The 26,894-nt window shown below is 37.6% G+C and overlaps 1 protein-coding gene across 1 annotated transcript in view; it reads left to right on the top strand.

Annotated features, from left to right (window-relative positions):
* The window catches only part of OTUD7A (OTU deubiquitinase 7A), a 65,942-nt gene extending 39,529 nt beyond the window's left edge, over positions 1 to 26,413 (top strand). Inside the window, exons 5-13 of the mRNA XM_035553923.1 lie at positions 2,607 to 2,825; positions 10,983 to 11,084; positions 12,628 to 12,755; positions 14,009 to 14,121; positions 16,068 to 16,195; positions 17,763 to 17,912; positions 22,532 to 22,646; positions 22,869 to 22,953; positions 24,883 to 26,413. Coding sequence (XP_035409816.1) covers positions 2,607 to 2,825; positions 10,983 to 11,084; positions 12,628 to 12,755; positions 14,009 to 14,121; positions 16,068 to 16,195; positions 17,763 to 17,912; positions 22,532 to 22,646; positions 22,869 to 22,953; positions 24,883 to 26,316 — 2,474 coding nt within the window. The 3' untranslated portion in view covers positions 26,317 to 26,413. The remainder of the gene's footprint in view (positions 1 to 2,606; positions 2,826 to 10,982; positions 11,085 to 12,627; positions 12,756 to 14,008; positions 14,122 to 16,067; positions 16,196 to 17,762; positions 17,913 to 22,531; positions 22,647 to 22,868; positions 22,954 to 24,882) is intronic.
* The last annotated feature ends 481 nt before the right edge of the window (positions 26,414 to 26,894 follow it).

Raw genomic sequence — 26,894 nt, 5'->3', positions numbered from 1 at the left:
TAGTTCGCACTAAAGTAAATCTAAAGGCCTGACAGCTTCTCATGTAGGGACGTAATAGCACTACCTTGGTGATTTCAGTAGGGCTTTCTATGCAGTCATTAAAGGAAGAGAAAGTCTTCCCTTTTTCTCCCAGCTCTTGCCTTCTATTAAACAGGAAATGGCATCAGTTATCACAAGTATCAGCGAAGCTTTATTTTAAATAGAAAACTTCCACCAGTAGAAAAGGAGCTGCAGTGCTTCTTATGACTCCTAAAAGTGTGAGTTAATACAGATAAAGGGAGGAAGAGTAGCACTCTGTAGTCGATAAAGCTGTTTGCTTCCGTCCTCATTAGGATCTAGCTCACTCTAAAAATCCATATTATTAAACTGTCAAGTCTTACACAGAAATGTCTGTTTGATATTTTTGTCTGTAGTAGGCAGTGTGGTGTAATTTTGGTTTAAACATCTGGACTGACAGTAAATTTGCTACCACCTTGATGCGTAACTGAAGTCCTTCATGATCTTTGAGCCATATTTGACTAAAGCTCCGAAACTGGAGTGAGGAGGATGTTCTGGGAGGAGCAGTGAAGGGAAAGGAGGGTCTTGTGATGGACCAGTTTAGGTTAATCTCCACTGTTAAGGATGGATAGAGTGAGTACAAGTTGTTGGCAGGCCTGAAGTCAGTCTCTTTGAAGCACAGAAAGGCAACAGGACTATGGTTCTAAGGAGTGCCACTCCTCAGGTGCAGAAAGAAACTTTATGCTCAATGTTAAACTTCTGAGAGAGAAGACCAGTAGCATTTGATGAACATAAATCCTAAGCGGGTACAAAATACTCATTTCAGTTTTAAAAGATATAAACAGGAGTACAGGCCAGAAACTAAACAGAGGGAAACTTCCTCTGGGCATCTGAGGAAATGCTCTAGCAGTGGTTTCTGCATCACTGTGAAATGATACCCCAGAACAACTGGGTGGAGTTTTTGCGTGATGAAGGAAATGTGCTGGCGTAAGGACAGCACATGGACTCAATGAACAGAAACGTTTCAGTCCCTGCAGAGAACACAGAGTAATATAAATATCCTTTAATTAGGCTACTTCATGGTGTTGGCCAAAACACGTAGCAAAAGAAGGAAAAGGCCTGCATCTTGCAGTCTATAAGCCACTTTTATTGTAACTTTTAAATAAACTTCTTAATCCAAAAGTTAAACTGCTTCCACGGAATTAGAGCTGTTCCATGGAAGCTTTACAGTACAAAAGGAAAAGGCAACTATTCCTCCTTAATGAATTGTCATCAGTTTATGCTTATCAGCTAACAGAAGCAGATGTTAGCTGAAGGCATTACCCCACGCACAACAAAAAAAGTTGTTGCTCTCAGGTACCAATTTAATGTTTTGCAAAATATGATGCTTTCACTTGATTGCAGAATTGGAAATACTCTTTTTCGCAGATGAATATTCTACACATTACAGTTAATCTTGTTGTTTTATAAAATAAGAATTAAATTACCGATTCAAATCAAACCATGATCTTGTTCACCCCCACTTGTTGTAGTAGGCAGTTTGTCAGACAAAAACCGAGCAATGCTACAATTTGTCTATTTAAAAAATGAAATTGCTTTCTGAAGTTTAACTAATTCCCTTTAAAATTGCTATCTGAAACCTTTTACTTGTTGTAATAGTTCTAATCCCTTTGTATTACTAAACCGTACAGTGTGTCTGTAGTTTGTTACAAGTTTTGTAGTTTTCCCGTGTTCAAAAATATTTCTGTCAGTTTTAACTGAATGATTTGTGGTTTAAACACTTTCAGAGTGTTAATGTAGTACATGAGTTTTTCTGTTACCCATTTGCTGGTACCAGAACTGAGGACATGCAGTAAACTAAAATTACACAATAGTAGTATTTTGTCCCTTTAACATTACAATGCTTATTTTGCTTTATCAACCCATTATTGGCTGTTCCATATATGGCATATGTCAGCAAAGAAGTTCAGTAAATCACAAGACATTAGATCAGTTGTTTTAGATAAAACATCATTCTTTTATACTAGACTTGCTATTTTCATTGCTCTTTTTGAACTGTGTATTGTTCCTTGGATCAGGATTTAAAAAAAAAAAAACACAAACCGCATGCCTAAAAACTGAGTTTGTCTTAAGTTCAGCATAATGATGGAAAATTTGTGTTCAGATAGACTGTCCTGAGATTAAAACAGCATGGCACTTGATATGAAGTGATTGTAGGGTGCTGTATTTTACATTCACAAGTCAATCAGTTAATGCTTTGAACTCTCAAATTATCGTCCATCTGCCAGTAAATGTTTCTTCTGATACATCTTTGGAAACATAAAAAACAAAAAAACTTTCCAGCTTTTTTTTAGTAGAAGTGGTCATCTTTGATGTCCTTACTGTTTGTCTATTTTGCTAGAAGAGTAAAGTTCATCTATGACTTGCCACGGGGATTTGTAATAATAACTAAGTAATCCTTTGCCATAGTGAAATAACCCCAAAAAAGAAACAAACAGGAAGCAGAATATATTCCTAAGTGAAATGAATAGGCATTCACCAGACTTCCGGTGCTGAATGGTTTTCAGTGTAGTCTCACAGGCTATATCATCTTTCTGGTTTCTTTACAGAGAAGCGGCTTTCCAGAGGCATTTCTCACGCCAGCTCAGCCATAGTCTCTCTTGCTCGATCACATGTAGCAAACGAGTGTGGCAATGAACAGTTCCCTTTGGAGATGCCCATCTACACATTCCAGCTGCCAGACCTTAGTGTGTACAGTGAAGATTTCAGAAGCTTCATTGAACGTGACTTAATTGAGCAGGCTACAATGGTTGCTTTGGAGCAAGCAGGTGGGTAAGGACTTCAGATGTCAGCAGCTGGGCAGTCTGACATTTGCTTTGATGTTCTTAATGATGCCTCATTTCTGGAGTTTGTGCGTTCCGCATGGGAAAATAAATGGCAGAGACTAAAAGAAATCAGTCTGCTCTGCAAAATGACAAGTTTCCAGATCCTCTATTTCTCTTAAAGCTTTATAAAGAAAACTGTTAAATCAGCTTAATAAAACAAAGATGGTGTGGGAGGAAGGAAAGGAGGGACTGATAGGGAGGTCGGGCAATAGAAAAAGGCGAGTGGTCAAGGGGGCTGGTGCTTCTAGTGCTCATGAGGAAATTACATTGCAGTGACTAACAAAGAAACATCTTCAAGTTCTATTGTAGCTTGAGAAACATTTTTCAATATACATCTTATATATTATTCGTCCTGTAAGAAGGAACTGAAGATCGTGAAAGTAATATTTCATTATTGTCATGAAAAAAGTGAAATTCTGATTTTAATTCAGATTTATTAGTAGTGTAAAGTTTTAAGTCATTTTGAAAGATTTAAAGAAAATGTATTTAAAATTAATATTATCTGTGCCCCAGGAAATAGAAAATTTATTTACGAACCATGGAATGAATACATCTATATAGTGAACGTTTAGTGTGTTCACTGAAATATGGACTCTGTTTTTAAAATGGTGTAACTAAATGCGTCTAAGCCTTTAGGGCTTTAGTTTAACACACTCTGGTCAAATCTGTCATTATCTCAACCCTTCGTGCCCCACGTTGGGCGCCAAAAAGGACTGTTGTGGTTTAGCCCGGCCGGCAGCTAAACACCACACAGCCGTTCGCTCACCCTCCCCCCTCCCTCTCTGGGATGGGGGAGAGAAACGGCAAAGTGAAGCCTTTGAGTTGAGATAAAGACAGTTTATTAAGACAGGAAAATAATAATAACAATAATAATAATGATAATAGTATTACTAGTAATAATGTGTACAATTTGTACAATAATGTGTAATTTAGGGACTGGATGGTACAGGGACAGATGCATTGGTCCAAAAAATCTCATGTGGACAGGTGCGGTAGGACTGAGATCCCAGGAGGGGTAGCTTGCATGCTAGGAGATGGGAGGATGGACAAACTTGACAAATACAGAACAAAAGGAGATAGAAAGGAGAGGGTTAGGTTTTTGGTCTGCAGCCAGTAGTCAGTGCTGGTTTTTGTCTCAGAACATCAGACTCTGAAATGCAGCTGTCCAGGATTTGCTTCATAAGCAGATCAGGCATTTAATGTAGAAAAGACAGGTAAGGAAGTGGAGAGCAGCAGTCTTACCTCCTAATCTTGTGTCCGAAACTACTGCAACAGGTGAAAAGCAGGAACATTTATAAGATTACACCACTGAAAACTACTGAGAATTTCCTGCCTCTGGGCATTCCTCTCAAATCTCTCTGACAATTAGAATGAATTATTAATTTCTTCACATTACTTTAATTGGGGCAGTACTATGATTCACACTAGAGAAGTCCTTCTGTTGACTATTTATAAAATATTATGAAAGTGGGAAAAATCAGCAACTGTTTTGCTCCTGACACTGGTTAGTGCACTGAGTGAAGCCTGTGAGTCCCCCCATTATTATTTGTTTTGTGAAGGTGGCTTCTTCCAAGAGCCTCTGGAAAGCTGAAGAGGAGGCTGTTTTGACCGTTGTGCTTGCAGTTTTGATCACAGGTATTCTTGTAACCTCTGTGGACATAATTTACTTGTGTGAGCATTTCATTCAAGTAAATTAGAACTTCTGGGAAACAGTTGTTCAGTTCAAGTTAGTTAAACAGAAACTGAATATTAAAAAAAATTTAAGACTACATGTAAACAACTGACTTGTTGTCTTTATTTAAGACATGCAAATATTTTTTCCTTTTATTTCATGCCTATTATAGACATACTGTCTGAAATGAAGAACATGAATTAATAAGAGACATTCAGCATGAGACATTTTGTCTCCTACCAACAGAGGGCCCAGTTTGACTATGCTTTGGTCATTTACATCAAAATATTCGTGGATAAGGTGCATTCCCAGCAAAGGGCCAAAATCTATTAAAAAAAAAAAAAAAAAAAGAAAAAAAAGAGATGAAGAAGATGAAGAAAACAGGACTTGAAGCTCTTGAAGCTTTAATAGCTAAGGCTGGAGATACTGTTAAAGGAAAAGAGATGTGTGTGCTTTTGTTCTGGTTTAAGGGCATGAATTTCAATAGGAGGAAAAAAAAGCTGATTAGGCAAGAGAAGGAGGAGCTTTGTTAGGAACACAGAGTAGCTTACTATTCACAAAACATAGCAAAAGTACTATTAATAGACTAGCACATTTTGTCTGAAGTGCCCAAATGAGCTGGGTGTCTATAAAAAAAAAAAAAAAAAAAAAAAGGTTTTAAATTCTCTTTTCAGATGCCCAGGCACTTGCTGCCATTGTATCTATATGTAAAAGGATGTTCAGATTACTTCCTACCTGTACAGAAACTGAGCAAAACTCCTGTTCTGCTCAGTAATGCTGTGTCAGATTAGCAAGGAAAGATCCAGTAAAGGCAGAATGCTTTACCTACTCTCTGCTGCTGCAGTGTATGCTTTACTGTTTAGAGGATTGCTTTCTGATTTTTTTTTTTCTCGTAGACATCAGGATTCACAGTGCACTTGTAAGGCTATTTGGGGCTTTTGTGCATCATATAAACTCAGTTGATCGTTATTGCCTGGTATGAGGCCAGGCTGCAGGGTGTATGCAGGCTGATCTGGATGCTCTTGCAGCAGTCAGGGTAGTTCTTTCCTGGAGGATGGCTTGGGTGGTGATGATCTTAAATGAGGTCTGTGTGAAAGGAATTACATAATTCCAAATATTTTGCTGCAGGAAGTTGATTTCCTTTACACACACGTGTTCCCCATGTGCAGTTAATGTGTAGCCGGACAGATTATGAAAACTGCTTGGCTGGATGGGAGGTACTGATAAAGCACAAAACTGCTGTACTGATAAGTTCAGAAATCCATAACGTAGGCAGTGGGATGGCTACAATAAGTGGTCTAACACAGGGTTTGTTCTGAACAGAAAAAAGGTTCTATTGCTCTGCTGAAATGTAACTATAAATATTAAACTATATGAACTTGAAAACTAATTTTTACAAAGCATGTAATACAGCTGTGGTCAAAATAAACAGTAATATATTGCCTGGGTTTTACTTCCCCAGAAACAAATACCTCAAATTTCTGGAACTGCTTAATTTCAAACTGTTAAAAATTAAGCGTTGATTTAAAAAAAGAAAAAAAGAAGAAAAAAAAAAAGGTGTATTTTCAGGCTGAAAAAATATTTGTCCATCCCAGAATTTTTAGCAGATTTTCACACAGTCTATGCAGGGTGCTAGAATAGTAACCACTATAATTACAAGAGAACTGTATTCATTTCCTCCTTTCTAGGCTTGAAATACACACTTATGTAATTCAGTTCTCATATGAATGACAAATATTGTATCACAGAGTAGGATGAAATGCAGTAACGTCACAGAAAAACAGATGAAGAAAGCTAGTAAGACTGGACCAGAGCTCAGTATCTGTAGCTGGTTACACTTACTTACATATTTCTGTGCCATCAGATTTTATGACTTGATTCCCCTTCTGGTCAGCAGCTTCTGTGTTGCTTGCACATCAGCAAAAGCGAAGCATTTACTTAGTTGCCCAGTTTTACTTCTGTGAAATTTCTACTTTATTTCTGTAGAAATACAGTTTATTTCTACATGCACAACTCAACATCACATTTCAGGAACATCAGTGTATACAAATAGCCTTGCAGATATTTCTGGGAAGCTGATTTCATCAGCTATACTAAAGGAGGGAGCTTCATCAAGTCCTTTCTTTTAAGGACAGAAAACAAACGTATTGCTAAATGCTTTAGTTTTTCACTTACTGCAAAAAGTTAGCAGTTACTGAATGATTACTATAAGGCCATGTAGAAAAAGTATTCTTGTCATTTTCTTTATTTCTGAAAATTAAGTAAATGTTTGTTTTGTGGAAGGACTAAATCTCAAAATAAGGAAAGTCTCTTAGCTAGTCACGTAAGAAGCACATAACAAGCAGAAGCAGCTCTGCTGCAGATTGTCTGACTCTGAATGGGCTGCATGGCCCTCTGTTGGCTTAGGCAGCTAGCGCTGGGCAGACCAGAGCAGGTATTTCTGTTGAATTAGAGGGGAGTTGGTGAGTGCCTAGGGTGAACCATGACTTTTGAGGGTATTTGGGATGTCCACTATTATATTTGATTTGAAGTTGAAAATATTATTTTGTGACTTGTTTACCTAGGGGTGGATTTCTGGAAATATGATCTCCTGGAGAAATGAAAGAAAGTCTCTTTTCAGCCTCCTTTTGTAAGGAAACTGAGTTTATGTCAGCAAGCTCTTAAGATGTCATTGTACCACTGTTTACTTTTTTAATTTAACTCTTCCAGTTTCAAAGCTGTTTATCAGAATAAGTTTCTAAAAATGTCATGAAAAATAAGAAGCCATCCTAATGGCAGGCCCCTGAATATCATTTCCACGGAAGAAAAACTTGCAGTACGAATAACATTTATTAAACACTACAGAATCCACATGGGAAAAGACCACCAGAATGCCCAGTCATACAGAGAGAGCTTGAGAGAGGGCTCATCGTTTGTTAGATCTCCTTTTCCTGTGCAAGAGAGATTTATTAAATTGCTGTTTACGAAGTCCTTGTAACTTTTTGGTTGTTAATTCTACAAAAAAAAAGTCTGTATTGACATTTAGTTGACTAGTAGCTTTTTAAGAATACGGACTGGAGAAAATGAAAGAGGGAGCAAAGGATTTCTGCAGAGTTTCTATAGAGGTTTTCAGTGTTAAGCTAATGTTTATTTTGAACTTGTTTTTTTTGTGTGTTCCTACAACCTTGTGCATGTCTGGGGCAATGAATACTTTTAATTGGCCTTAGTAGATGGGAAAGGAGCACAGTATGAGCATTTTTATGGGATAATCAAAAAGCAGAATAACTTCTGTTGCATATTTTTATTTTCTTGCTTACACTGTTAATGGAGTTTTGCTTAGAGGACGTCTTGCATTCTTACCTTATGCCAGTATGTAAGGCATCAGGGGCTGATATTAAAAGCAAACCTGGCCCTTATTAGCACTTGGCACGCATTCGCTGTTCTCCACTGTCTTCTTTTTGAGCCATTCACGTCATATAACTGCCTAGAATCTTTTTTGGTGCTTTTCTTCCTGTAAATCCTGGAACAAGAAGCAATATACCTGTGACTTGTAATAAAATATGGAGGCTTATGGAAATAACACTTAAAACCCTCTAGTGTCTATTAATAATACTCCAGCATGGAGCATCCTGGGCAAAAGCTGTGTTTTAAAATAGCTGGCAGAGAAATATTTCTTATTTCCTTTTCTTCTAGTTACAGCTCTTTCAACCTGTCAAAAAAGCTAGTTCATATTCATGACTACAGATGTAGTGGGTTTGCGATAGGGCAGCTTTTGATGTTTGCAACTTGTCCTGGAAGTCATCAGATCCTAGATTTAAGGTAGTGATTTTTTTCCAAAGCTTTAAAAACTTTCTCTGAGGTACAGCTTACCTTCTTTGCATAGAATACATGCTGTGTAGCTGCTTCTGTATCAGAATTTTTGATTCTTGTTGAGCCCTGCAAATAAGGGAGCAGTGCTCTTTCTCTCCAGGGAGAGCCAATACATGCTTTGCATTATGTGAAGTGTGATGTATAATACATAGTGCAGGACTAGGATAATATCACAATACAAGTTGGCAATCTTTTTGGCCATAGGGATACTAGATTCTGTTGGCATTTCTTTTGAATTTACACTTGAAGTCTTAAGTGCCTTGCAAAGAAAGGGCAATATTGTGATTTTGTGTGTCTCCAATTGTTTATTGCTAGGTAATAGACCTGGAGAGGACTTTTAATCTTGCGGTAAAGTTAAGATCAAATTTTGATGTGCTACAGAATGTGGCAGTATTAATTCTCATGGTGTTTTTACTGTAAAGTAAGAGATGTTTCTTGAAACTGTGTTTTTTAAGATTAAGTAGCTTTTGTGAACAAGTAAGAAGCAAAATCAAGTAGGAGACCAACAAGGGAGGGAGAGTGAGAAATCATCTATTGATACTGTCTTATCAGAGCATAGAGAAATAAGCCTGAGGCACCGCTGTTTCCAGTTTTGATTTAAGCTCCACATTCTTGTTGTTTCCCTAAAGGGATCTACTGTGACCACTAGGTTTGAAAAAATGAAAATGCACCACCTTTTTGTTATAATCCAATGTATTTCTGGTGTTTTTTTTTTTAGCCAGCCATCAGCTTCTTGATATTAAACAAGCCCACAAATTTTTTCTGCGTCATCTGCTTGAAATCAGAAAACTTTTATAGAAACCTCCTCAGCTATTAAAATCATGTATAAACATGAGGCTATATCATTTATTACCAATAGCTGCTAGTTAATCTCCAAAGCAATGCCACTTACTATTCCCCCAACTCCTCAGGTCTGTCTGTTTTAGGTCTTGTAACAATACTTTAAGCAGCACCTTGGTTTAACTTAATACTGAATATATCACCAAAACATTCTGCAAGAAACAGGTAGTAAGTTGTTATTGCACAGCCCACAGACACAGGAGTTGCTAAAGATGATAACTTATTTCAGATTTGTCTTCCCAAAGGCTGTCCAATAGCACTTTAAATTAAGCTTCTTTAAGGCATATTTAATTTAGAATTTAATAAGCCTAGTCTGAGATGTCAGGCATTTACAAACTAGCTGCTGAAGTCATATGAGGATTATCAAATGTGCTTAGTTACTGATCTGCTATGCATTTTTACCTTTTTGGCATAGTAACTCTCAACCTATACTAATTGAAATTTAATGACATAGTTCTTGCTTAGTACCCAGAACGAGTACTTTAGAGGCACATATTAAAATATAATTAGGCTATTTTTTTTTTTGCAGAATATGTATTACTTCCTGTAACAAATAAACTTCAGTATAATTTTGTAATGAAAATATATTAACAGAGGAAACTTTTCTTCTTTCTTTGTACTTACAATTTTTATTTTGGGGGTTTAACCTTAAAAGCAAGACTTACTGTACAAATGTATCTATTCTCATCTTCCTAGGAAATGAATTGGGGAGGGACAAGTCTGCAAAGAGTATTAGCAAAGAAATTGAGTCACCACGGGCTGCCTATTGCATTATTCATTGTATCAATTGCACGTTACCTATAGCCTTTCCTAAAGTCTTATGAAATATACCAGCTATGCTAATCATTGTTAATCATCTGTTCCTCCTTATCCCCAAAGGTGCCATATAATTAGTCAAATTCTCTTTATGTTAAAAACATTCATGTGAGCATTTCACCCAGACTTAATACCCCAATAAACTACCACATGGCAATCTGTGTGCCAAGAACGATGGACTTCTAGTTTTGGCTTTGACATTGATATTCTCCATGGCTTGATTTGCTTCATCTAGATACATCAAATATCTGTCCTCAGTCAGTCTGTTTCATAGTATTTTATAATCTGTGAAGCTTGCTACGTACAGCAATGATCCATAAGGGGTTCTCTAAATGTTCTAAAAGGGAAAAGCTACATGTTCTCCTAAACATTGGGTTATGGATTTGGTTTCATTTTAATTTTCTGGTAATGTGTAGCTGTTGATTGTAGGCCTAATCATGATTTACTCGATGGCAAATAAGGAGAATCATCTGTTTGAACAATTCACCTAACAATCTACTTAATACACTTACCTAACAGCAATGGTTTTTGTGATTAGCACATACATACTACTTTTGTCTTTTGAGACGTTATTACAGCAATACAGCCTATATATAGGATGCCAATGTTTATTACTTCTGGGAAATAAGGGTATTTAGGCAATGAACTTAGAAGTCCACGTGTGAATGCAGCGTATGGGAACAGAAGATGCAAATTAATTAAAGGTGTTCTCTTCTTATTCCAAGTACATTTAAATAATAGTTATGGTTCAGGTGCCTCTTTATGTCTAATCTTTTAATTTGTACTTCTAACGTTAGATTTAAGTTTACTTGGCAGAAAGGCTGTTCATGGTTAACCTTCAACATTACACATCATCACTGTATGCCTGTACGCATCCTGGTTTAGTACCCACTACACCATTTTAACAGATACTTTCTTTTCAGGGCGATTAAATTGGTGGTCCACAGTGTGTACAAGCTGCAAACGTCTTCTTCCCTTGGCGACAACAGGTGATGGAAACTGCCTCTTGCATGCTGCCTCTTTAGGTAAGGGAAAGTCTGCACATGGAACCTCCTGCCAAAAAATATTTACCACTTTTCTCTATCCCCAGCAAAAGCTCTGAAACAAATGGAATGTAAAGACTTTAATTAAAAGCTTGGTTTTCGAGCAAAATTTCAAATTTTCAAATGTTGCTTACAGAACTGTTTGTTGTAGGCATGGCTGAGGGATGGAGGTATAAATTTCGTGGGGTAGTATCAGAAGTATAATTGGAACATTATCAAAAACATGTTATCATAAACACCAGTGATATGCATTTTCCTTACGTAGCCCAACCTAACAGCACTGAAACAGACAAAATCCAGGTGCTTAAGCAGGGTTGTCCTCCTTGTGGGCAAGGAATTGCATTTGTTCTCCTTTGACTTTGTTGAACTGTTGTTTTGCTATCTTCAAGAATGCAATATCTAGTTATCCCTGTTCATTCCTTGGAGATCTTAACTCTGTGGAAAACAGTTTGAAGTGAATTAAAAATAATTTCCAGTTGATTAATGAAATATTAATACAAGATCTTTGAAGCCTTTCTTCAAATTTTATCAAATGAATAGAAACCTGTGAAGCCAAGAGCCTTTGATGTGCCTTCCATATCATATCTATTATGAGGAAAAGTTTTTTGTTGCAGTTGCTAAAATCTTGTGCCAGCAGAACTCCAAAAGGTGACTTTTTCAAAAACACCGGGATTTTTAATCATTTGAAGAGACTGTTCTTTTGGAAAGTAGTAGTAGGAAAATAGCTTTTGTTGTTTCCAGGGATCCTTTTATCTTTGCCCACTCCATTTTTTAGCTAGGAGGAATTGCATATTATTTACAGCAAATGTTAGGAGTGTTTTGACTTGCAAAGTTTGAAATAAGCATATTCAATGCCAGCAGCTGATAATACGGTAATTGAAACATGGCTGTCTATGGGCACATGTTTTGGTGAGAGCTCTGCTATTCAGTCATGGTTACTACTCTCAACTATGTGAAGATAACGTGAACTATCTTTAAACAAGATTGAAAGCCTGTGGCCTGTTGTATTTTTAGTCTTCCAATCATCTTGAATGTTTGCCTCTTTATTTGGATGTTGAAGCCAAAGGAAATTTGCCATCATGCTGTGTAAGAGTGGATGCCTGTGGGTGTCACGATCATCATCTGAGATGCACAAAAAGTGCCTGTAGTTGTCATTAGCATTCTTGTGTCTGCAAGCTCTGTGGGCAACTACAGCTAGAACAAACCAGTGTGTTGAATATTCCATTCCTTGCAGCAAAGTTTAAGTTGCATGTAAGCATATATTGAAACAACTCAAATCCTTAGTCATTCCTTAAGCAAAGTTTAAAGTTTGTTAGAATTTTCTCTTATTTTTCCTTGTATTATCTATATTGAGTGGTTTGTTAAGGAAACTTTAAAAATAATGAATTATTCGCTAAGGAGAATTTTAAATAATGTATAAGCTCTGCTGCTTTTGTGTATAGGGCAATATTAACTGTATTAGTACTTACTATTTCTGTTTCACTATAGCTCGTTTAAAACTGAGTGCCTTCTTGTGCTGCTTTAGGGATGTGGGGATTTCATGACCGGGACCTTGTTTTACGGAAAGCACTCTACACTATGATGAGAAGTGGAGCTGAAAGGGAAGCACTGAAAAGGAGATGGAGATGGCAACAGACCCAGCAAAATAAGGAGGTCTGTACAGTTCGAAATCAAACTAGTTAACATAATTTACTATTAAAAAAAAAAAAACAACAAACTGAAATTTGGTGTGAAAGTTGCAGTTGCCATCAAATTCCTTGCATTTCTATTTTACATGGGGGAAGAGAGATGTATTTGTATTTAGAAATTTGAGCATCAGAATGCAAATGTGTTTGTAGGTTTGTGGACATAAATATGCACTGTTTGGTTCCTGCAAAGGTCTAGGACGTGTTTGGAACCTGTAGAAAATTTTAGTCTGTAAAATAAAATGTATAAATTAGCTATCACAAGCTTTATAAAATGAGTGGGTGAAATCTGTGAAAGAAAGAAAAAGAAAACCTCATTTAAGAAGGATTTCCCCAGAGTGATGAGCTAGCATTCCTAGAGCTCTGACCAACTATTTTGTGTGTGTGTGTATATATATATAAAACAATAATAAAATCATCTGTAGATTTGGCTTCACTGTTGATTAAAAGCTGTACTTCACCATGTATTTTTTTGGGAACTGCTATTTGGTTAAGGTTTTTATTTAAGGTTAAAGAGAAAGTTGTTATGCATTTGTTTTTGTCTTATATGCAATGTTAATGGAGAGCTACTGGGCTGCTTTACTCTCTGGAAAGCAGAGAGGAGGACCACCATATGTTTTCAGTGAAGCTTATACAAAATAATTAATACATTCTGTGGAAATATGAATAACGGCATCTCTGAATACAGCAGCAGTGGCTCTCCACAACCCTCACGGGTTGTTTGTGACTTGTTAGTAACCTGCTTTTTGTGGGCAGCAGTCAATGAGAATAGAGCTATGCTGTCATTGGCTCAGCTACTTCAGGCTATGTGAAAACGAAGGGCACAGAAGCACTTCTTGATCTGCCAAGGAGGGCTTTCCTAGCAGTGCCATGTATCGGGGAAGAAAGCAAGGCTCCAGAAATGGGCAGTAAAGCATGTTAACTGTGGTCGCAAAGAAGTCACATGGGTACAAGTAACCGCATCTCAAATAGTGGATCATTAGCAGTGTGTTAGCTGGATCAGATCCACATCTTGAAATGTAATCCAGTATACAGTTAGTGTCTTAGATATTTTTTTAGTAAGTTAATATTCTTTCTGCCTGAATAGAAATGTTGAACAGTTAATGGCCCAAGATAATAAATTGTATCATGTATGAAGCTTGAAAAAGTTGGTTGCAAATGCTACTACAGAATTCTGCTTACCAGCAAAACAGTAAAATGGTGTTTCGTTCTCTCCCATAGTCAGGTTTAGTGTATACAGAAGAAGAATGGGAACGGGAGTGGAATGAACTGCTTAAGCTGGCATCAAGTGAGCCTCGCACACATTTAAGCAAAAATGGAGGCACTGGTGGTGGGTAAGTTTGGAGTATGACAAAGTCTTTTCATTCTTGTTCTCAGTAGGAGAAAAGTACAAATGAACAATGCTTATAGGAGCATCAAACCACTTTTTCAACTGGTTGGGGCTTTTTTGGCATGGTAGAATGCCATTATTGAAACTTTCCATTATAATATTTTTCAATTTGATTCAGTTTTCTCATATAGTTACCATGCTAATGTGAGGGTAATTCGCATCCAGAAGTTCTTTTTTTGCTTTGTGGTTCAAACATAGAAAATCTTTAGAGAGATCTTTTTCAGGGGCAAGTTACCAAGTAACTCTTCACACTTCTACTTTCAACATGCTCTTAACCCTGAAACATACAGAAAGAAAAGCAAGTATTTTTGGTATTAAAACTAAAGGTTAAAGATTAGGATGCATTATGTTTTCATAGAGAAAGTAGAATGCTTCAGATAGAATTGGGATTGCTCAGTCTTTTTTTTTTTCTTAAATATTGTGTACTTTATCAAATTCTTTTAGCAGGTAATTACTCCTTTTGGCTACCTTGGAAATTTAGGACTATTTATGCTGGTTTGGACACAAAACACCATATTGTCAGTTAAGAAATATTACCAGTTAATACCCTTATCTTGGAGAACTAGATGTGGAAAGGCATTTCCATATTTTTGCCATGTAAAAACTTTGCCATATGTAAAAACTTCGAAAAGAAAAACAATAAAGGTGGAAGACTCTTCAAGTGCTCAAATTGTCCTCATTAGATATTATGACAATTTTTTAATTCCTTCCAAGAATAGCACTTTTTTCTCTTTGTTTTAAATTACTTGCTCGCTGTGAAGCTGCTTGAGTATTAATACTGTTTAGACCCTTGTAATACTACTGAGTAAGCCATTTATTTTAATCTACAAATAAAATACTACCTCTCTACTTTCTGAAGTACTCTGTATCTGCGCCAGCTAGATTAAGAGAATGGAAAGACTCATTAATTTCAGAGGTAGTTGGATCAGACCCGTTAGAAGGCAAACTTAAAGAAAAAAATAAGGGTTCTCTGTAGTGCTGTCTTACTGTTTGACTTTTATGCCCTGCAGTCCTGCCGTATAAGATACTTGTGAGTTTTCAGAAATACAAAGTGCCACTGGCAAAACCACCTGGCCTTGTCTCACTTCACTACATACTGATCTAGATTTCTTCTGTATTCTGTAAAGAAAAATGAAAATTTTCATCTCATCCTCGGGCAAATGCTTAAGTGGAAGGAATGATCCTACTTCCAGATGTGCTCATCTTCTTAAATCATTTATAGAGGTGTTCAAGGTGAAATGCTTAGACTTCTCATTTCAGATGTCTAAAGGTAGGTGTAATTCATCCCATTGGGAAGGCTGGCAGCAAAATGAATCTCCAGCTATTTAGACAGGTAACCTTCCCCATCTTAAAAACAAACAAACAAACTACATTTTGCTAATAATATAAAGGAAAAAAGTTCTGCTCACAACTTTCTAAGTTACGTTCTTCCTACTCAGGTTGACATCAGTATTTCTTACATTGCCAAGGTAACACACCTGTATTTTGTTTAGAGGAACTAGAAAAACACTTTTTTTTTTTCCCATTTTAGAGTCTCTCTGCCAAGGGTGTCACAAGAAATGATGTTTTTTTTTGTGGTGGAAATAGCTTTACACCGGGAGTTTGCCTAAGAATTACCTTTTTTTTAATTCCTGCTGGGCTACCAAACAATATCAGAAGATAATGAATTTTGATGACTACTAAACTAGTATGGAGTCTGCAAGTGAAAACATTATCTCTGTTGCTATTATTCTATTTCCAAAAATATATTTTACTTTTCCAATTTCTTCTGTTACCTGTTTCAGTAATTGGAATGTGTGCTTCAGAAGAGTAGGAATATAAATGACAAGGCAAAGGAAATAGCTGTTCCAGTGTGTTGGTTCACTAACGTTTCAATTCTGTGTCTTCCAGAGTTGATAACTCAGAAGATCCAGTGTATGAGAGCTTAGAAGAGTTCCACGTTTTTGTCTTAGCCCATATTTTAAGAAGACCTATTGTTGTAGTAGCAGACACAATGTTACGAGACTCGGGGGGAGAAGGTAAGAGTTTTTCATTGGAACTTTATACACCTATGTAAATTGAAGCAGTCATAAGCTTTCACACACAAAAAAGGACCTAGATGTAACATATGTGAGTATTTATATGGTAGCTGCTGCCTTTTTCTGAAAGAGCAAAATGATATTTCACCTACTTCTGTTAGATCAAAGTAGAAAATACAAGATAATTATGTAAGTCTCACAGAAAATCTGTTTATCCTAGTTACTTCCTATTAACATAATAACCAAGGAATTACAGAACACAATACATTTCTTACTGGGCTAGGCTAACAAGGTTCTAATTTTGCTGTGTTATTTTGGTTCCGCATAAAACTCTGGATAAATTAATATAATTTGATATAGAAAAATTGAATTTTGAATGTGTTTATCTTGTTGTTGTTGTGTTTTTGTTTTTTTTTTACCAACTTCTTTGCCACCCTCTCATTCAAAAGTTTCAGAATGTTTTATTCAGTTTACACATGTGAGCATTCAAATGTTAGATTCATATGTGGAGCCACTTGGTCAGCTGTCTGAGCAGAGCAGCAATGATTAACCTCTTTCACTTTTTACCATGAACTAATTGATGATAGTATGTTGCCTAAGTAAAAGGGAATGATAAACACATGATTGAGTTTACAGAAATTTACTTCTACAGAAAAATGCTGAGTAATCCCAGATTCCTTCAAATTTTGAACTACAAGTAATGGTTGTATGATTGCTATCTGCTGTAACAGAGTCAATCACTATTACTTAACTTTCTCATAATTTTTCTTATCCCAGTTTTCTCCACTCGGTCAGTTTTTTCTACTTGACCCAGTCTGATTGTCACAATAATCCCAATGTTCTTCTCATTGCTGGCCTCATGGACCAGATGATCAAATTATCCCAGTTTAACTGTTGTATGTATAAAGTATAGGTTTTCAAAAAGACTAATACCCTCGTCAAATTTGGACAGACTCGCTCAAATGTAGATTCCTACCTCAGAGACAATACTATTCACCATCCCAAAGTCTGAACACAGCAGACCTGTTCAAAGAAAAAGTCTCTAGACAAACCAGTGTGTTGTTTGCGTACATTTTTTCCTTATGCTCACTTTGGAAATACTTCAGCAATATGAGTTCATATTTTCACAGCAAAAGGAAAAATAATTGGTTAGAAACAAGCATGTTGAGTGAATTTTTCTGCCCAAATGTGCTGTTTCTTCCCATAATTATATAAAACCAAGTGTGGAATCTTTCAAAGGAGAGAGCTTTGCCCTTAGAGATGCAGCAAACACTTAAGAATCAAGATTTTGTTAAAAGACCTTAATGTCTTTCCTAATGAACAATTGCATTAAGGAAAATATATGTGAAGGCGGAATGGTTTCGTTATTGTTCTTAGTGTATTTCCAGACAGCTTTATCATGAAAATTTACCTGTTGTTATGACTGTTTCCCAAACTGATTTCTCCACTTCTCTGCTGTTCTCCTGGAGCTCTGAAAATGATGTAGCACAACTGTTACATAATAGAATTAACATAAGTGTTTGTTCTTTGACATAGTTTAAAATAATATTCTAATTTTTCTTTGCAGCATTTGCACCTATACCATTTGGAGGAATTTATTTGCCACTTGAAGTTCTACCCAACAGATGTCATTGCTCACCTCTTGTTCTAGCCTACGATCAGGCACATTTCTCTGCTCTTGTTTCCATGGAACAAAAAGATCAACAGAGAGAACAAGGTATGCTTATAAACACAGCAACTCAAAAGTATGTATTGAACACAATGCACAAAGTACTTTCATCTACCTGTAAGTGTATTTGTCTATCAGAGAGGAAGCAATGTCCACTAAATTTTATTGACACATTCTTAGAAGTCTAAACCTAAGTGGTTTAAACCGGGAGCCAAGAACCTTTCACTTATAATCCTTGAACTATCACTGTCTACAAGCAAGTCCACAAGAAAGTAGACCTACAGTAAATTTGGGCCATATTAATGGCTTTCCTAGTCAGAGCGTTTGGTCACTGAATGCTGCTGCCAGGTGTTGTCAGTGAAGGCCTGATGTAGGTACAAAATAAGAAGAGATGTCCTTGTTTAAAAAAGAAACAACAAAGGAAAAAACTCATCTCTGCCAGGGTTTGTGGAACATTATGGTCATGCTATAGTTATTTCAATTACTGCCTATTTATGCTTTCACAGGTAGCTTTAATGTTCTAATGGCTTTTTTTTTTTATTATTGTTAGCATGCAGGCTATTTAGGTTAAGGCTAACTTAGGTGTGCTTACTCAAACTGTTGTCATTGTTGTACATAAGCAGGGGCTTGTTCTCTCAGAGACATCATTGTGCTTACCTTTTTTGTGTTCTTCAAATACATATTAAATTATTTTTCTCAAGCTTGTATACCATAATAATCTTTATCAGCAGTAAGATTTCTTTTAGCTAGGTACACCTTAGGAAAACTACATATAAGTTATTAGCATAATAGTAATTATACTATAAATTATACTAATAGTAACTATAATTATATATATAATATTATAATAATTATAATTATACTATATACTAATAGTAATTATACTATAAATAATACAGTAATTATACTATAAAACTCTGTTTTATATAACCTTCTGTTATTGTGGCATCTTTTAAGTGATGTGATTGACAAAAGAGAGTGAAGAAGGCTACTGCTCAGTGCATTCAGCAGTACATCTAGTATTACAAGCCACATATTCCTGTTAATGATACACAATAAGATCTTTGGTAACAAGGTCACGTATTTGATTTCTCCCACAAATACTAGCAGTAAGTATTGTAAATACTATTAAATATTCTTCTTGTGGTTAGAAACTTTCTGTGTGCTTTTCCTGCACTCGTAGTCATAAAGGAAAGGTGCTGGGAGAGAAAAAGCTACCAAATATCCAGTACAGCATCAGTAACATCAAGTATTGGCTTTGTTTATATATAAGTTCATTGCGGTTAATTACAAGGTCTGTTGAATCAAAATATATTTGTTTTGTATGATCAGACTTTACATGTTTTTACTTCAGGGCCTTGAATGCACAGGCTTCAATTCTGTGGAGCAGCAAGGCACTTGATGTTAAATCTGGGATGAAGGGAATGCTTTAGCTTTCAGCTGCAAAGCTTGTTGCTGTTAGAGACTGCTAACAGCTAACACAGCATTACTGTTGTTCTTCAAATGCTCTGACAGGAAATAGATTGGCACAAGGATGCTCTAATAATGCCCATTTCGTGTATCTTGCCAACACATAGATTTTGGCAGCTCTGGCATAGAGGAAGGGAGAGCCACAACAGTAGGGGTCAGAATAGGATGGCACAGGTGCCACAGTACATGGCCAGATTTTGACCTGCCAGAATGCAGCTGAGAGTGTAGGGCTATGACTTCTTGAAAGGAAGTAAGTCTCTGATAACCCAGTCATTCATAGCTTAGGGTCACAATATTTATACTCTTAACATCCGATCAAAAACCTGTAAATACTTTTATATTCATATTCAGGCTGTTTATGCAGGTGTTTTATAGCTTTGATTATGGAAGATAAAGACTGGTTCTTAGCTTCCCCTAAGACTGCTTCATTGAACGTAGAGCCTCCCACACTTCCACCCTTTGTCAGCCAGCCAGCAGTGAAACAGCTCCCCACTGCCAGGTTGCAATAACAAGTGTGAGAGTCCTGACAGTGGTTTTTAACAGCAGTGCGCCGTCATCTGCATCAGCATTTTGCTTTACTAGGGTTTTGAGAAATGCTTAGTGTTCTTTTTTTAAAGAAGAAGAAGAATGCCATTTTCATGCCAATGAAAATGAGTGCTAGGAAACCCTGTGACTTCACAGCATGGAAGGCAATGCACCAAACTTACAAATGGCATGGAAGTCCTCAGTGTGTGTCTTAAAACTGACGTGGGGGAAATCATCATTGTTACTTTTGACATATCCCATCTGTTAGCACTAGGACTTTAAAATTTTAAATTTTGGAATTTTAAAACTCCAACATTACTTTAGAAGATGCCTTTTGCAGGAAGACAATAGTGTGTCATACCAACTTCGAACTACCCATAAGAATGAGTATATGGCTTCTATTCAACTCAGAGTTTGAGAAATTTAGTTAACATAAATTCCTGTGCAAAGATGGAGACTGTGGTGTCATAACATGTAAATAAGATAACAGTAACACTTTATAGGCAATCACATCTAAGCTTTGTTTTGTACTTAGAAATTAAGGCTTTAATAAAATTTATTATCAGTAAGCATTTTAAAAGGTGTATTTTTAGCATCATTTAGCTATTAGAAACAGCTAGCTTTAAAAAGGATTCCTTTAAAATTTGTTTATGCAAATTATTAATTATTGAACTACATGAAAACTAATTAGTATTATGCTGTCAGAAAAGAAAATCAAATTGACTTTCAAAGGTTTTCATTTCAAAGAGGCAATTACACTCTGTGGCAGTTCTTAGGTCCAAGCTTGCCCCACAACCTGCCCCAGGATCATGCTCCTGGTTCTCTACCAGGCTGTACCCATGTGGCCAGGTGCTACCAGAAGGGCCCTGCCAGGCTGTAAGCTTACCATGCAGTGCTTTCCTTAGTTGCCTTCTTCCTTTAGGTTGTTGATACATTGCATTGTGAGGTCATTGGTAAATCCAGTCAGTACCTGCTCTCTGTATAATTAAGTTAATTAGCAGAATATCCGATTTCCTTTAGAAACACCATCAGTTAATTGTGTTCTCAGTTATTCCATTCTTTTTTGCTGCAAAAACTCCACTGAATGCAGTAGGGTAAGCCCTCAGGTTTACACCAATAAGTGTTAATAAAAATGATTCAGTTCCCACCCCTGCTCTACCTTTATGTTCTTGTGCTTCGACAGCGTGCTTTACAATGTATTTTGCACTGTATAGAGTTGGACTCTGTTATTCCCATTGAGTTTCCTTTGGAGCTAAATTCCCTTACAGTATTCACTTCTGTGCTTGCATTTTAAAGGAATACAGGCAGCTATAGTTGATGAATCTCCAGCTGTTCTATATTGTATTTGCAGTTAGTTAATAGGGGGAAAATATTTCAGAAATTACTTACTATAAGCAGTAGGGGGCAGCGTTTCCCTGACACTTGTAGAGTTTTCACTTCGTTATCCAACCTGCAGAGAAGATGAAAAACAAGCATATTTTCTGCAGTTGTTGTGAAGCTGTCTGAATCTAATACTGACTTCACCATGTTAATCAAAAATGCAGATTATATTTCCTGCATGTTGCTAGGGGAGGAGCAATACTTAACCAAAAATACTGTGCCTTTGTTTTTGACAACATATATTTTCTGAAATGCAAGAAATATTGTAAGCAACATATAACCAGTAAGTGCAATAAACTTTCAGTAGTCACTGCCATGCTGTTGGGTGATTTCTCCCTGTTTCTTTGCTGCTTGGCTTGGCTGGAATGACTACCCAGGCAAAGTCCTTAAGGCCTGTGGTACAGAAAATTAAATTCCTTCATTGGTTGTCAGAGGAACAGCAGTGACCTGCATCGTGCTGAGGATCCGCCCCAGTCCCTCAACAGCTTTAAGTGTATTTTCTAATGAAATGGAAGCAAATTGCTGGCTTTAATTAAAGCTGACAGTGCTTTTCTCTTAGTTTATTGGTGATGAATGATAGACACTCTGTAAAACCAGCCTGCAGTCCCTGCATGCTGAGTATAAAGCAGTCACTAAGATATGTCAAAAGGCAGAGAGCTATAGCAGAGGCAAGAGAACAGAACCACTAAAACACCCAGACAGTAATGCTGGGATATAACAGCGGTAATGGTCCTAACACCACACGCAAGACAGGTCTTAAACTGACCTCTTAGCCCATCTGTATGCTGATCTTTGCTCTTCAATTACACTAATTCACAGTTTGAGTCCAAAAGCCCTGTAACTACTTTTTGCTTTGTCACATAATGCTGCTATCTTTATTTCTTTGACAGTGGAAAACCAAACGGTGCTAACTTGAAAAGGCAAAATAATTAACATGTGTGTGCATTTGTGTGAGAGGCAGGACGGGCGGAATATTTCAACATTTTATTGCTTTGTACTGTTCTAATGTTTTGTCTCCAGGAAATGTTTATTGTGCATTACAAAATGGCAATGTTGTTTTCCCAGAGGTCTCCCCTCCTCCACTGGTGACTATCCTTCATGCCAGCAGCGATCAGTGTATTACCCCCTCCCTCCCCTCTTTATCACGCAAGCATCTAAATACAGATGAGACAATTCCACAGCACATTTGATTTCTGGCCTTTTTCTTTACCCTTCTTATTTGTAAGTGCTTTTCACAGATAAGTCTTTTGTTTGTTCCTTCCCCTCCAATCCTTGTTTCTTCTCTGCTTCAGCGGTGATCCCCCTGACTGACTCTGAACACAAGCTGCTGCCTTTGCACTTTGCGGTCGATCCTGGGAAAGACTGGGAGTGGGGAAAAGATGACAATGATAACACCAGACTGGCCAAGTAAGACCTTTCTGTAACTTCAGTATTAAGCAGTAAAATGTCTTGAGCCATACCTGATCTAAGTATTGAGAGAACTGCTAACAGAGAGGGCTTTGTTCACGTCTTCTGGTTGCGTGGGAGGCCGCTGTTACACTGAGCAGTGTGGCCTCTCCCTGTGAAGAAGTATTGCTTTCTCTTTTGGGGTGTTTTTGACTGTTTGTTCCCTTCTGTTTTCATCTGTAGTTTGATTCTGTCTCTTGAGGCAAAGCTTAATCTTCTGCACAGCTATATGAATGTAACATGGATACGCATACCATCTGAGACACGGGTAAGGTAAACTTTTCCTTAATTTAAACCAAATAATTGATAACGAGACACAATAGGGTGTTGTGTGGAGTAGGCTGCATGGACTGGCCAGCTGCCTAGAACCACCTAGTGTCCTAGCAGCGGAGACAAGTCACTTGTGGCATGCTGTCACTGCCATCTGGCTTGCAGCTTTTCTAGGTTTTTGTTTTTAAAACAGTTACTTGTACATTTTTGCAACTCGTATTTCTGTTCTGAAGTGTATTCTCTAGCTTTATCTTTCTTTTATTTATTTCAGTATTTCAGAAAAACTTTAAAACAGACCTTCTCTCACCAGATTTCTCAGAACTTTGGCTTGCTCTCCTGGTGCCACTGTTAGGTCACCAGTCCCTTGTCCTTTCTGTTTTTGAGAACAGATTTGGACCCCTGGACAGCTCCCAGTTTAGAGTGGCTGACAAAAGGCCACAGACTGGCACTGAACTGGAGCCTGGTTCTTTCAGAAAACTGCTTTAGAACTGTGCCCAGCTGGCACCTTGTCAGCTGCAAATTTCTCTGCAAATTACATTGAATAGATTGAGGGGTTAGTCTAGAGGCAAAAGGTTGCTAGGAGAGGATGGAGGTGATTTAGACAGCCTACACAGATGGTATTTGAAAGGAGGAACACAACACAAAAGGAGACAGGATTTAACAAGCTGCAGGAGGGGAAAAAATCCATTTTTCTACAGTTTCACCCTAATGTGGTAGCTACCACATCAGAAAAAGGAGAGGCAAAATGGTCCTGTAATTGTAAGCTGTGAACCTGAAACCTGTGGGACCTGGGTTACCTGTCCCTGCTTCGGATTTGCCACATGAGCATGGGCAAGTCACTTCAGCATTCATTTCCTTCTTTGCCAAGTGACAGCTCTGCTCCCAGCTGGTTGATGAGGTGCTCAGGGATTCTAGAGAAACGACATCTAAGCACTCAGGGACAAGAAACAGGTGTGCATTTCTGTAGTGGAAATAAATACATCTCCAGAGCTATTCTACATCATTATGTTTTGTATGCATGTTTTGAATTTAACTTCAGCAGATTATAGCTTCATGATGCTTGAATGCAAGACTAAGTTTTGCAGACTAAATAAATGCAGCCAAATTTTAAAGTTCTTAGGATCCTTGTAACTGCATTTTCAAGAAAGATGCTCTATCACCTTACCTAAAACGTAACTTGGAACTCACACTCCTTGCATCAGTTTTATCTGCATTGTATTTCCAGTAAGAACAAATAGTAGATATAGAACAAATAGACATTTCATTGTATTCTTCAGTCCATTTGCTTAAGTTTAATATTTAACATGTCAGGCAAGTTGTTTAGCTCTGAGGCATTGTAACTTCAATTTTCATGCAGAGGAACCTGAACGTTAATTTAAATAAGTTGTTTTGTGAACACTGTGAATTTTGAAATGTTACTGCAGACAGGTTTGTGTGCTGCATCCCCCTTGCAGCTTTCGACAGAACCTCACTTCCTTCCCATCACAGTGGTATCATTTTCTTTCTAGGCTGTCTCCCACCTGGCTGAGAGGCAGCAGGTATTGAGGATGCTTCCAGTGCAGTGGCTGGGCCCTGTACACTGGCCAGCTGCTCAGCTAGTCAACGCAACCAGGGAAGCTGAGCTGCAGACCCCTTGACAGGAGCACTAACTTGCCTCTCTCCATTATTCAGACGCTGATTTTCACAGAACGTCTGGCTGACTGACCTCTACTCTACAAATGTGCTTGAAATGAGCCAGGATTGTAGGATCAAGCAAGATAGATAGCACAGCCAAATAAGTGAAGAAAACAGTCTAAAATGTCAGTGTGTAGATTAAAAAGTAGGCTTTAAAATCAATGTCAAACTCTGTATTAGATTTGTCTTTTTTGCACCAAGTCCCTATATGAAACTGATTTTGCTGTATCTAATTATAGTTAATTTTCCATAGCAGGCCCCTTTGGCTCAACCAGAATCCCCTACAGCTTCAGCTGGGGAAGATGTTCAGTCTCTGGCTGACTCAATGGACTCGGACCGAGATTCCATCTGTAGTAATTCCAACGGCAATAATGGCAAAAACAGTAAAGAAAAAGAAAAGGACAAACAGAGGAAAGATAAAGACAAAAACAGGACGGATTCAGTTGCCAATAAAATAGGAAGCCTCAGTAAAAGCCTGGGAATTAAACTGAAAAAGAATATGGGTGGTCTTGGAGGACTGGTGCATGGCAAAATGAGCAGGGCAAATTCAGGGAATGGGAAAAATGGTGACACCGTAGAGAAAGTAAAAGAGAAGAAGTCTAAGTCTCGAAAAGGCAGCAAAGAGGAATCTGGACAGTCTGCAAGCACTTCTCCATCTGAAAAGACTACTCCATCTCCTACTGACAGAGCTAGCAACTCACCCATTGAAAAGATGAACACTAAATCTTTCTCTGACAAGCAGTCTGACCCATGGAAGTACAGCACTGATGTGAAACTCAGCCTCAATATTTTGAGAGCTGCCATGCAGGGTGAACGGAAGTTTATTTTTGCTGGCCTTCTTTTGACCAGCCATAGGCATCAGTTCCACGAGGAGATGATAGGTTATTACCTGACCAGTGCGCAGGAGCGTTTCAATGCAGAGCAGGAACAGAAAAGAAAGGATGCTGAGAAAAAGGCTGCGCTGAATGGGTCATCTAACAAGAAACTGGAGCCAGAAGCATATTCAAAAGAGAAGTTAGAAGCATCTCCTCAGGATAGGGCATCACCTGTCTTGCCTCAAAGCCATACAACTCAACTGGTTTTAAAATTTAAAGATCGCACTAGTCCCACTCCTGGGTCATTTTCTTCACCTAGTAACGGTGCTAAGAGAAGCGGCCCCATCCCAGTCTCTGCCCACTATAGCCATACACCACCTGTTCAAAGGCAAAGTGTCATCCATTTGCATGATGTCAACTCCAAGCCATCGAGCTTCCAAGATGATACCTACAAGCCAGTTGTTGGCACCTTAAAAACCTGTGCCACGTACCCCCAGCAGAACAGATCCCTGTCTTCTCAAAGCTACAGCCCAGCCCGGATATCTGGAATCCGTACGGTGAACACAGTGGAATCGCTGAGCTATGCCATGCCTACTGAACACAAGTCTCAGACATACACAAATGGATTCAATACCGGCGATATTAGAGACTGCTTAGAATATGCTGATGAGGATGCTCCTCAGACCTGGTTGAACAATGATAAAAATCAAGGCAGAAGCACAGTTTGCCCAATATATCCCATCCAGCAGAACCGCTGTAAGAAGGATAACTGTTCCTTTTATGGTCGTCCTGAGACTGAAAATTACTGTTCATACTGCTACAAAGAAGAGTTGAAGCGCAGGGAGAGAGAAAGCAAGGGACACAGGCATTGAGGATTCTTCTGTGACTATTTAGTTTTATCATTTTCTTACTTACACAGTAAACAGTGTTGAATTGCAGTAAAAGGAATCCTTACAAAAAGAATAAAGGATTGATGAGTAAATTAGTGTCTAGCTTTTCGCTTTTCCGGGGCAATGAGGAAATAATAGGATTAATTTATCATAAAAAAAATATATATTATTTTCCATTTTGTCAGTGTCTTTTTTACATATAATGGTAAGCTGAAGGGTTGTTTACTTCTTTGTCAGTGCTGTGTATATGTTTGGTCAAAAATTTACTAATGGTGCCTGAATTTACACTGACATCACTCAGGTAGTAGTATGATAAGGGAAAGTCATAATACTGGAGATGTGGTGTTGCAATAGGGTAGTATCTGCCTTGTAAACATTTGAAATTCTATAGCGATTATGAGAGTATTTTTTTCCTCAGTAAAAGGTAAATTTTTAATAGCTTTTTTTTTTCAGGAGGATAGTGGTTTTTGCATAATGCACATTTTTAATATGGCAGCATGTTGCATTAATACTAAGGTTTGTACTTTAGTCTGAAATTTTAGTCTGGAACGATTCTAGGA

The sequence above is a fragment of the Cygnus atratus genome, chromosome 11 (assembly GCF_013377495.2).
Source record: "Cygnus atratus isolate AKBS03 ecotype Queensland, Australia chromosome 11, CAtr_DNAZoo_HiC_assembly, whole genome shotgun sequence".
NCBI lineage: Eukaryota > Metazoa > Chordata > Aves > Anseriformes > Anatidae > Cygnus > Cygnus atratus.
Note: the sequence above shows the minus strand (reverse complement) of the source record. Positions and strands in the feature narration are given on the sequence as shown.